Here is a 13286-nt window from a genome sequence, read left to right as displayed (position 1 = left end):
TACAGTACCTTACTAATATTTCTGTATGACAGTGGAAAGACCTTATACCCTTTGATTTAGGTATTGGTTACATGAGAAGGCTAGACTGGCCAGGAGTTTTTGAAACTGGAATCGTAAATTTCAAATGTATGAGATTTGTGGGCTGTCATAATTTCTCTATAAAATATTCTCCTGAAGGTTTGTTGTGTAGTAATTGGTTATAGGATATATTATAATTCTGAATGAAATGACACTGAGATTAAAGTATAACAGATCTTTTAGGCCTACTTGTGAATCTGTTCTATAAAGGTCACTTACTGTGTTATGGTCTGACGCATATTCATTTGCAAGATTTTTTTTTTTTAGGAATCTGCAATCTTCCTTTTAGGAATCAACAGGTAATCTGAGTGACAATTTTCTTCCTTTAGCTCATAAGCCAGTCACTCTGGGCAGTCTTGCGAGAGGTGAAATTTTAAATTTAAGTATACTCTATTTTTCTCTGACCATTTGTCAGCAACCACACATACCAAGTGGTTCTCTATTACCGTAGATTTCTGAATTTGTCTCCCGCTTCGGTATTTAATTAGTAATTGGGGGGGTTCTAGTTAAATGACTGCCTGGGTCGCTGATGCCGACATCAATGTTAAATTCCTACATAGTATAGATGTTGACAAAAATGTGATTTTCCTGTATAAATATGCTGTCAACAGTTACATGCAAATAACTGCAGTGAAGTAAGTGTACAATGAAGAATAGTGTATGATAATTTCGGCAAAAACTCATTTTACCAAGTCGTGTCATAGCCAGGCTTACTTTGAGTTTTCAGAATATGGTTAGTTTACAGTTTACGGAGAACATTGTCATTCACTGACTGGTCACAGAAACTTTTCTTGCATTTTTGGACTTGAGAAATATGAGCAAAATACAGTTTTGGCCATAAATCTTTTCTCCTCGAGTGAAAGTTTCATATCCATTTCGAAAGGGTCAGATTCGTGGATATGTGACATACCAGCATGAAGGATATACTGTACATCTCATTTGGTCTAGCTTTCTTATATGTATTACAGGCAGTCCCCGGTTTATGCCAGGGGTTCCGTCCCCAGTGGCAGGCCGTAAGCCAAAAACTGCGTCAAAGCATCATAACTATAATGTGAATAAATAGCACTTACAGCGCTGTAAGTCTGGGTAACGGCGCCGTAAACCCACTTACAGCGCTGAAAAATTGCGGTCAACGGCACCGTGAGGCAAGCGCCGTAAGCCCGGAACGACGGAACCCGAACCTGGCGTAACCCAGGGACTGCCTACACGATTTTAACAAAGTTCTCGTAACTGACATTCTTTAAGCGAATACTGATTTGCAGAAGAGTAAAGCATAGCTCTATTTTGGTGCTTGTAAGTACTACTTGTTGCTGTTGTGTTGTTACAATGGTCTAGAGATATATATTTGTACAGAATGTGCAGTTGAATAGACAGGATCTCTATTACAGTGGTATATAAGGTTAAGGAGTCTAATTTTAAGAGAAGTTGAGGAGTCTAATTTTAAGAGAAGTTGAGCGCACACAAAGCTTTAATTACTTTTATCATAGTGCAGTATGTTGGTTTATCCTTGTTCTGTAAATGTTAAATTTTTCAATAAAATGGACGAAAATAAAGTTTACTAACAATGCATGTTTTAATAGCCTCTGTTGCGTTTAGGTTCCGTGATTATAGTAAAATTACCTTCAAGAATATAAGTGATCGGTGACTAATTGGAACTGGAACATAGAATTTAGGCCAAAAGCCAAGCACTGGGACCTATGACGTCATTCAGTGCTGAAAAGGAAATTGACAGTAAGAAGGTTTGAGAGGTGTAACGGGAAGAAACCTCGCAGTTACACTGAAACAATTTTTAGGGAGGGTGGAAAGCCCAGGTAATATGAATGGAGGTACGGTACAAGGATTGAAAGAGGTTGCTGCTAGGGGCCGAAGGGACGCTGCAAAGAACCTTAAGTAATGTCTACAGCGCACTCTGTGACTAGTTATGCTTCACATAGTCCTCAGATGGCTATCACCTGACAGCACCCTTTGTGCAGTGCACTAAAAACAACACTAAAGAGTTCTTTGTGACCTTCTCAACTTTTACTCTTCCTTGGCCAGCCCTGTGAGAAGCCACACTATGACTTGGCTGTCACTTATAACTACAGTAGTTTATTTAGAAACGTCACATCAATGATTATATCATGGTTCTGGCTTGTTCTGGTGTTACTGACTAGAATGGCAAAGTCGCCACTAGAATTCTGGCAATCTAATTATTGTCTCTTGCCACTGAATGAGGCCATTCGCATTCCAGCAACAGACTGGGATCTAGTTCTCAAAGTTGATTCTGCCATAGCTGAGACCAACATTTGAGTTTTGACACCCTTGGCCACTGTATAATGCCACATACCACTGGGCCAGCTACTCTACACAAGTCTTCTCCTTTGACAAAGGGTGACAAACTTCAACGCTCAAGCCTGGCGAAATGCAAATAGAACTGGGCCTTTGCAAATCGAGCCTTCTGGTAATTTAGACCCACTGAATTTCCAGTTAACAGTCGAAGAATTTACTTCCCTCTGCAAGACACTCCCAACAAACCATCGTCAGTGGCCTCATTTTGAAGGGAAGCTTAATCAAAGGCGGAAAGAGTTTCTATTCTGTAACGTAAGTTGACGGAAAAGTTCAACGAGCTGGAAACAAAACAATGTGCCAAGGGATCGCGAATGTGAAGATTACTGTACGCATAAGGGCGGCCATGTGTAAACTCTTTCACTACGCATAATATAAAATAATTATACTATAAGTACAAATATATATACCTCATACCACAATGGTAATTTTGGTTTATCACTAGAACAAGGAACTTTTCTTAGCAACCGGATGGTCTCTGATAGTTTTCGAGTTCACCAGCCTTGTGCTGGCACGGGCTCTTTCCCTAGAGCAGGCCTTAACGACCTCTAATCGTAATACCCAGACTCAGCTATTCTGAGGACGGATACTTTATAAGGGAAAAAAGGTCAGGGTACAGGAATATGAAGCACTGGGACCTATGAGGTCATTCAGACCAGCTCAGAGTATTGAGAGTAAAAGGTTTCAAAGATGTAACAGGAGGAAAACCTCGTAGTCGCACTATGATGAAAGAATATGACTGGAGGTACAGTAAAAGGAATGAAAGGGGTTCTCAAAATTAAAAACGACTGCAATGTGACAAGAATTTGAAAGAGCAGTAAAAGATCTACTTTGCCTTTTTTGCTTGACGAAAATTCTTTTGAATCGAGTAAACGTCAAGGCTAGCAAACTAACACAGATTCTTCCCTGGCCTTGTCTAAATTGGGCGTTTTGCGATGTTCATGTACAGTTTAAATGCAGAATTACTACATTATACACAGTAATGCAAGCTGCTTGCATTTCAAAGGAACCAAAAGCACAGAGAAGTTTGCAGGAAGCCTCAAGCTAACGCCTTAATTTTTTTTAGCTTTTGAATTCATCGTTATTATTATTATTGAGAGGGAAAAGAGACCCTTTTCATTGATGTTAAATCTTGGTACATTATTGAAATTTGCTCTCTTCGTGAATCAGTTATATATATATATATATATATATATATATATATATATATATATATATATATATATATATATATATATATATATATATATATATCATCTTACTATACGGTTTCCTCCATCATTCAGAGCCAAAATGAGCAGGCTTACTAAGCGTACGACAGCCACCTTGCCAGTAGCGGGTGCTTAGACCAACACAGTCATTTCCAGGTGACAAAAAAATAAGAAGAAAAAAAAGGGCCTGTGAACTGGATCACCTCATATGTCCAGCTCCCCGTTGCCCTTGAAAGTTATTGCTGGGGGAGAGGGCTACTGTGGGGAGAGTGGTTGGTGCCCTGTGGATTTGGGGACAGGAGTGGATAGCGTCCTCCGGTGCTCAAGGGCGACCTCAGAGACTTTACTTCTACAGGATAGGCTTGAAACACATAGACCGTATAAGTGAGACGAGTTTCAGCTGGTCTAATGGAAAGCTCGAGAACAATACGAAACCTCGATGATAATCAGACGTGAAAACGTTTCGTCAGAGGTCTGATTTCCATCTCGTTTCTTCTGGCATTTGAATTCCGATTAAATTTGACCGTTACACGCGTCGAGTCGAGTGGGATACATGACGCCACTCCAAAGTCCGGCCGAACTCGGAACTGTGAATTCATGTTTTTGGAAGGAGTTTTAATTAAGTGAAGGCTCACGACAGATTCATTCACGGGTCTGTGATGACTGAAATACCAGCCAAGGTCTTTTCATGCGTGGAGAACGAACCGCGCCGGGGTGACTGATCTTTTTTTATTTGTCTACGCTTCAGGCGTGAATGAGCTTTAGAGCCAGTATAGTGGATGGAAGCGGAAGTTCTTGCAATTTCTTCCCAGGAAGGACCGACTCTCGCTAATTGAAGGACGCTTTCGTTCATTCTTTTTCCGCCCGAGAATGCAATCAATGGTTGATTGTCTGAGAGAGAAAAAAAAAATAGCTTCCCGTGGCGTATTCTTGATAGCTGGCGTGATAATTGAACGTCAAATAAGATGTTAAATATCAGTATGAGCGAAAACAAGATAGCAGTGTCAAATTGTGTAAGGGGATACAAAAATTTTACTGGAATAAATTAAAACACGAATTGCAGGAATGCAGATGGCACTACTCTGATACAACTATTAATATACTAATTTACATTTTCTTTTTTTAATAATAATAATAATAATAATAATAATAATAATAATAATAATAATAATAATATTATTATTATTATTTGGAAGCTTGAATTTTAAGTCAATGGCCCCTTAGGTGGGCTTTTTCATATGAATAGGGTTCATCTTCTAAATAATAATAATAATAATAATAATAATAATAATAATAATAATCTACTAAGTCTGTCTACTAATAGGGCTTCAGTCCACGAGCGACAGCTCTCCTTGTAGGGAAAGAGAGTAAAATAAAATAAAAAAAATCCGGAAAAGAACCATTGTCTGTAAAAATAATGATTCCCACGAAAATTAAGGCGGATGAGATGACATCCCCGCCATGATGTTTGACCTCGAAGATGATGATGGATGATGAATGACGGTATAAGAAGAATGTAAAGTGTCATGTCTGATATCATTTCTCTCTCTCTCTCTGTCTCTCTCTCTCTCTCTCTCTCTCTCTCTCCGTGACTTTTTGGGTTTCCGTGTGGATGGCTTAACCGAGATAGGGTCTCTCTCTCTCTCTCTCTCTCTCTCTCTCTCTCTCTCTCTCTCTATATATATATATATATATATATATATATATATATAAATGTATGTAAGTATATACAGTATATATATATATATATATATATATATATATATATATATATATATATATATACATTTATATATATATCTAACAACCTAGGTCTACTGCATCTGTAGTTACTTGCATGCCTTTTATTCCTCAGTGACGACTCCAAGCCTTTGCTTAACAGACGTAATTACTTATATATACACACATAAATATATACATACATATACATATGCATAATCGCAGGGCCAGGAATGCCGTTCACCTTCACCTTTACCTGGCGGGGGGAAGACCCGCCCTAGTGCCTTGTATACCAGGTATTGACGATTGAGTTCTATCATTAATGATGACACAGGCATTCCGGACTCTCTCTCTCTCTCTCTCTCTCTCTCTCTCTCTCTCTCTCTCTCTCTCTCTCTCTCTCTCTCTCTCTCTACTTCCTTTTCGTATATGGGTTTCCAATGGTATCTGCGTGACGTCTTTCCCTTTGATTAACTGGTAAAAAAATAAAATTAACGTTTGAAAGTCGTGATAAGTTTGATAACGGTACTTTTTTTTTCTTATCTCTCATTAGCCGTTCGTAGTTCCTTTCCTCCAACCTATTTTTCTTTTTTTCGTTCGTCTTTCCTGGGCACGTTACGGGCACTGTGGGTATCACGTCCTGCTTGGCTTTGAAATCGAAAATATAACAGGTAAAAAATGCCCCGAAGTTTCTTCGGCGCTATCGAATTTTCTGTATAGCGTGTGATCAAGGCCACCGAAAGTAGATCTATCCTTTGGTGATCTCGGTATAATGCTGTATGAGCGGCGGCCCATGAAACTTTAACTGCGGCCCGGTGGTGGCCTATCATACATCGCTGCCGGAAGTACGATCATGGCTAACTTTAACCTTAAGTAAAATAAAACTACTGAGGCTATAGGGCTGCAATTTGGTATGTTTGATGATTGGAGGGTGGATGATCAACATACCAATTTGCATCCCTTTAGCCTCAGTAGTTTTTAAGATCCGAGGGCGGACAGAAAAAGTGTGGACGGACAGACAAAGCCGTCACAATAGTTTTCTTGTCAGAAAACTAAAAATGCACTTGATTTATAGGTTTTCTCAGCATCTTCGTAAGAGGAATTAACTGACGGTCCATTCACAAAATACGTTTTGTAAATCTTTTAATTCTCTCTTATTCCTTCGTCTTACCTGGGCAAGATAGAGACGCAAGGCACCCAATTCCGCTTGCCTCTGAAATCGTATTTTCGTTCCCCTTATCTGGGCCAGATAGATAAATAGGTACCCAATTCCGCTTGCCTCTGAAACTCTATTTTCGTTCCCCTTACCTGGGCAAAATAAAGACACAAGGTACCCAATTCCACTCGTCTCTTAAATCATAAAAATAGTAAAAAAACGCTCGCCTTATACGTTACGATGTCGGCCAATTCGTACGGGGAATTAACGGCCGTCACAGAGCCCGTTCTACAGACCAGAAATGGCAGTAGAGTTCCTTGTGGGGTCTCACCAATGAAGAGCCTGCACGTTCCCCTTTGCTTCGCGTTCTGATACGAAGAGATAAGTAGGAGAGATGACGCAATCACTTAAAAAACATATGAAAAAAAAGGCATATCACAAGAACAAGGAAGAAAATAAGTCTTGGTATAATTTCCCGTCCGTATCTATTTTTATCTTGCCTCTTCATTCAGCATCCCGTTATAGACAGCATACAAAGCTGTCGAACTTCTCAGTTCAAAGGGTCCTTTATTCCTCGAACTGTTGGACCGTGAACAGCCTCTCTGCTGAGGAAGTTGGGCGATTGGAACTTCTTCAGAAGTTCAAGCGAAGATGCAATGCATTACTACCCTAACATAATTCTCCTTGCGTTTTAATAATTTATATTTTATTTTTTATTTATTAATTTTTTTTTTTTAATAAGTGAGGTCTCATCTTTCTGTATTTCCTATTACCTTCTCTTACTTCTTTCTAATGAACACCATAATATTCTTTGGAAGCTTGAATTTCAAATCGATGGCCCCTGTGGTGGGCTTGTTCCATGCGAATAGGGTTCATCCTCTGAATAATAATAATAATAATAATAATAATAATAATAATAATAATAATAATAATAATAATAATAATAATAATAATAATAATAATAATCTTCTGTAACTTCTTTCTAATGAACACCATAATATTCTTTGGAAGCTTGAATTTCAAATCGATGGCCCCTGTGGTGGGCTTGTTCCATTTGAATAGGGTTCATCTTCTGAATAATAATAATAATAATAATAATAATAATAATAATAATAATAATAATAATACACTGTGGGTGAAGAGACAAATGCTAAAAATCTTAGGTAACTGTGTTATCAATAAACGGTTTTACATAAAAAAAAGATTCTTATTCTAAATGTTAAAGTAATCCTTGGGTAGTGTGTTATAAACAAATATTTGGAGTCTGAATGAATTTCACATCTTTTTCCGTGTGTGTTTTTTTTAATGAGTTTGAATATCGTGTATGAATGTGAATGGAATGGAATATGTCGAAGGTTCAATATGAATCTCTATACACACGTTTTTTTTCCCTAAGCATACACACACATTCTTGGGACAAATTTGGGGTCTTCAAGGATGGCCCCACCTCTGTTAGAATAATTCTAAAAATATATTGATAGGAAGCATGTATGCATATATATATACATATATATAAATATATATAATATATATATATATATATATATATATATATATATATATATATATATATATATATATATATATATATATATCTAACTCAACTTCACAAAGCAGATAAAAAGCTTTGCCCAGAAGCTCGCGTCAGCTGACTAGTGGACGGCCTACGTGATATGGAACAGGTGGAGAGAAACGTTTGAAAGGGCTATGATCAAATATGCACCCCTGCAGATAGCTATCAGAAGTGACAATTGCTCCTTAATCACGTCTTTTTGCAAAATGTTTCGTCGATTCCTACGAGGAGATACGAGAAGCTCGAAGACAAACGCAAATAATTGATCCTTATGTTTATTTGTAGCTGTTTATTTATTAATTTGTTAATTATTATTGTTTTTCAGAAGCTGAGCCTCTGTTCATATGGAACAAGCCCACTAAGGTGGCCATTGGCTTGAAATTCACGCTTCCAAAGAATATTACGGTGTTCATTAGAAAGAAGTTAACAGAAGGTGATGGGAAATGCGTAAAGAAGAGATGTCACTTATTAAAAAAGGAAAAAATAAATTTATCTTTATTTTTTTTAATTAGTGGTCTTTTATTTCTGTATTTCCCATTACCTTATGTTACTTCTTTCTAATGAACACCGTAATATTCTTTGGAAGCTTGAATCTCAAGTCAGTGGCCCCTATGGTGGGCTTGTTCCATATGAATAGCGTTCATCTTCTGAATAATAATAATAATAATAATAATAATAATAATAATAATAATAATAATAATAAACTGATGATGAAAGCAGAAGACAGGTTACAAAAGTCACCCTGAGAAGTATTCTCCACCCCTATTAAGAGTCAGATACGCTTCTTTCTCAAGGACTGGACTGAAGCCTTTGGAAAAAATATACAAGTCCTCTGATCAGTTCTTCTTCGTATCATTCATGTCCAGAACGTGGGATTCTTTTTCCACTCTCTGTTTCATGAATCTCTGTAATGTTTTTTTTTTTTTTTTTTTTTTTTTTTGATGGTCGACTCTGTCATCTCTGTCTGTCATCTCTGAAGCAGATACCCCTCAACGTTTTACTTGTAGGATCTAATTATGGGCATTCATGCCCATTTTGGTCTCTTCATCATTATCTGATCAATGTGAAGCTAGCTTGGCAAAAGGGCAGAGTACCTCAAGTAAAAGTAGACTGCAAATAAACTGACTAGTTTTATGTTCCTTTCTGTTACTGAACAACAGTGAAACCAATCAGAGGTTCGCAATGAAAACTCGAATGTTTGTATATACATTTCATATAATATAATTCGTCGTGTGTATTTTACAAAGATAAAATATGGAAGGGGGAAAAAAAAAATGAGAGAAGAGGCGTAACGATCACATCTTTGGCACGGGGGGCGGTTTCAGCTGGGGACTGCTTGCTTTCTCTGCGGAAGAGAGATGGGCCTCCCTCGTGGCTGAAGCTCCTCCTTTGCTGAGATACTTCTAGGCGGGCAGCTGGCAACCTCCCTCATCACCCCTGGAAGCCGAGGACGGCGGCGTGGGCGGCGAAGTGGGCGTTCCTAGCGGCGGCCACCTCGGGCGTCTCGACGGTCTGGGCCTGGGAGCCCTGAACGCCCGCGGGGATGGTGTGGGCGAAGGGACCCTGCCACTTCGGGGTCGGGGCGTCGGGAGCGGAGAAGCGGTGGGGTGCCGCAGGGGCGGGAGCTTGGTGCCCGGCCAAATGCCCAGCCAGGTGTCCGGCGCCGGGGAAGGTGTTGGGTCCCGGGACGAACTGCTGGTTCCTGCCCAGGTTGGCCGAGAAGGAGAAGGCGTTGAAGGTGGGCACTGGGACGGACTGGGGCACGTGGTTAGCTGCCTGCTGAATGGCGCGCTGGTGCTCGATGGGGTCTCTGTGGATGATGTGGATGTCCGGAGCCCTGGCGGCTAGGTCAGCCAGGCGGTTGTACTCGGCGACGAAGGCGGCGCGGGCGGCGGCGACCTCGGCGGTGTCCATTGGAAATCCGTGCTGGGGGGCGCCCAGGGCCACACCCAGGACTACGCTCAGGAGCACCTGAAGGAGGGGAAGAAGAAGAAGAAGAAGAAGAGAGATGAGCGGACGATAATCTCGTAAATTTCTCAGCTACAGTGTTGGTTTCTGTTGGCTGAGAGAGAGAGAGAGAGAGAGAGAGAGAGAGAGAGAGAGAGAGAGAGAGAGAGAGAGAGAGAGGATAGCAGACTAACGGCCATCTTCAGCAATTCAGCAAGTTGTAAAAATTATGTGCCCCATTTTTACACCGTAAATGTTTGCAAGAGAGAGAGAGAGAGAGAGAGAGAGAGAGAGAGAGAGAGAGAGAGAGAGAGAGAGAGAGAGAGAGAGAGAGGGGCGGAGGCCGTGTTGAAGGATGTAGTGGTTACCGCCCAATCTCAGGAAAATATTGCTGATCATCATTCTAGTCCTCACCTCTTCCATTCGAAAGATTGAAAGAGCATTCATTTATTCTCTTCGAATCTTTCTGAAAATTCGGTGTAAAAAAAAAAAAACAAGAATAGAATCTTCATAATGTGATCACACATCACAGTTCGTGAAGATGATGTTTCCATTATCTGAACACACATTACATTTTGACTCCTTCAGAAAAAGGATGTTTAGATTTCAGGGAGGCAAGTTGGACTTGTATTCCAGTTGGAACTGCATTCAAGTTGGAATTGTATTCAAGTCGGAATTGTCTTAGTGGTATTACGGAAGGAATTTAAGATGATTGAGTCACTAAAATAAAAAAAAAAATAAATAAAATATCTGAAAAAATAAATGCCATTAGATAGTTGAGTCAGAAATCACACTGCTAAAGTTATACACTGACAAATGGGTAATGAAAAAGTTAATAATTTCCTTGTGGGGGGTCAGAGACAATGTTCAAATTAAATTTTTACATCTAAGCAATCATAATCCTCAAGTAAAAACATGTTAAATTTAGAGGAATCATGTTAGAATTTTGATTATGTGCAAGACAGCCTGAATATATGGAAACAACCAGATTACACTGCAAGGTAATCCTAAAAATAAAAAAATAAAGTAATATATATACATATATATATATATATATATATATATATATATATATATATATATATATATATATATAAAATTATACTCCCTATAAAAGGGACATATTTATGTTATGCATAGTTATGGGCAGTCATATCAAAACTCACACCACTGCGATCTGATTATTTAAAATTGGTTAATGGGCAGATGAATGCTTCCCCCGTCCACTGCAAGACTGTCTCTCTTCTCTCCCGCCCCCCACCTCCTAAAAATGACGTAAAGATGAGACAGGTGCTCAGAACGCACTACGACAAACAAATGCCAACACTTACGAGAGAACGCATGATGCCTTGCTACGTTGTATCTTTGCCCGAAAGATGAAGACTGTTGTGGAAGGCCCGGATCGGCGGACTTATATACCCGTCGGGAACCCGGCGTCCTTGGCGAGAGAGGTCTACGATGGCATACGCCATCATCCTATGGGCGCGATTAAAAAAGGTTACTACTTCGCCGTGTCTCCTGTAGGATAATGGTCTTATATGTCCTTATAAAAATGGATAATTAGGATAGGTAGTTAGGTCAGGTATGTTTCATGGGCCCAGGGATTCGTTTTTATAAAGCGAGGGGTTTGCAACCGCATGGAGAACAGGTGTTGCAACAGATTATTGCTGCTAGTTCCGACGTACTCCGAATCTCAGAGGTTCAGCTCGGTATATAGGACCCCCCCAGGGAGGGGGAGGAGGGGGGAGTTGTTGGCCGACATACCGACTGCGTCGGAGAAAATTATTTTGGGGATCGCGGCCCGACGAAAGTGAAATTGAAGAGTCTTACTGCCGCGTGGATTTTTTTTTTTTTTATTTGATTGCTTTTTTTTTTTATTTGTGCCGTTTGTTTTGATGGTACGGGGATGGTTCGTTTTCGCTTTTTGCTCATCCAGGTACACCTGTGTGTCTATACATACACACACACATAGATACTCACACAGATATATATATATATATATATATATATATATATATATATATATATATATATATATACAAATATACAAAAATATATATATACATGTATATACATTATATATATATATACATTATATATATATGTATGTATATATATATGTATATATATGTATGTATATATATATATGTGTGTATATATATATATATATATATATATATATATATATATATATATATATATATATATATATATATATATATATATATATATATAAATCTTATATATACAAAAACGAAGACTTTGCTTAAACCAAGAAGTTCTGAGACTAAAAATAAAAAAATAAAAATAAATGAAATAAGGCTAAAAAAAAAAGTCTACAAAGCCGTATATAAGTCAAGGTGAAGGTCATATATACATATACATACACATCTACATATAAATATTATATATACAAAAACGACGACTCCACTTAAACCAAGGAGTTCTGAGACAAAAAAACCAAAAAAATAAAAAAAGACAATGAAACAAGTAAGACTGAAAGAAACCAACAGTCTACAAAACCGTATAAGTCAAGATGGAGGTCATATGTATCCATAGCACGGGTATTCATATCATACATAAGAAGAAAAAGGGGATACATTCAAGACGAGAGGGACTCCGGAGGGCGTTGGAATTCCCTTGACGCCCTTAGCAAACATTTCTGCTTCGCAGGAAGATTTTCTGCTAGCCTGTCAGAATTCTATTATTATTATTATTATTATTATTATTATTATTATTATTATTATTATTATTATTATTATTATTATTATTATTATTATTATTCAGAGGATGAAACCCATTCCAAATTGAATATTTATTATTATTATTATTATTATTATTATTATTATTATTATTATTGTAAATATTATTATTATTATTATTATTATTATTATTATTATTATTATTATTATTATTATTATTATTCAGAAAGATGAACCCCATTCCAAATTGAACATTTATTATTATTATTATTATTATTATTATTATTATTATTATTATTATTATTATTATTATTATTATTATTCAGAAGATGAATCCTATTCATACGGAACATGCCCACCACAGGGGCCAGTGACTTGAAATTCTTTAAAGCTTCCAGAGAATATTATGGTGCCCATTAGGAGGTAAGAGAAGGTCAAGGGAAACACAAAAAGAAGAGATCTCACTTACTAAAAAATAAAAAAAAAAAATCCATTAATAAATTCATAAATAGGTAAAAATGTATCAAAATGCAAGAAGGATGTCTTCGGGGTGGTAATGTATTGCATCTTCCCTT

At 37.9% G+C, this 13286-nt stretch overlaps 1 protein-coding gene across 1 annotated transcript; it reads right to left on the bottom strand.

Moving 5' to 3' along the window:
- Positions 1-9259: 9259 nt before the first annotated feature.
- LOC136828215 (cuticle protein CP1876-like) lies at positions 9260-11473 on the bottom strand. Its single transcript, XM_067086058.1, has 2 exons — positions 11341-11473; positions 9260-10033 (listed from the first exon to the last, which is right to left on the bottom strand). The coding sequence occupies exons 1-2, from the start codon at positions 11350-11352 to the stop codon at positions 9494-9496; spliced, it is 552 nt and encodes a 183-aa protein (XP_066942159.1). The 5' UTR covers positions 11353-11473; the 3' UTR covers positions 9260-9493.
- Positions 11474-13286: the final 1813 nt, after the last annotated feature.

This window comes from Macrobrachium rosenbergii, chromosome 42, assembly GCF_040412425.1.
Source record: "Macrobrachium rosenbergii isolate ZJJX-2024 chromosome 42, ASM4041242v1, whole genome shotgun sequence".
Lineage (NCBI taxonomy): Eukaryota > Metazoa > Arthropoda > Malacostraca > Decapoda > Palaemonidae > Macrobrachium > Macrobrachium rosenbergii.
The sequence above is the reverse complement of the archived record's forward strand: the minus strand, read 5'-3'. Positions and strand labels throughout refer to the sequence as shown.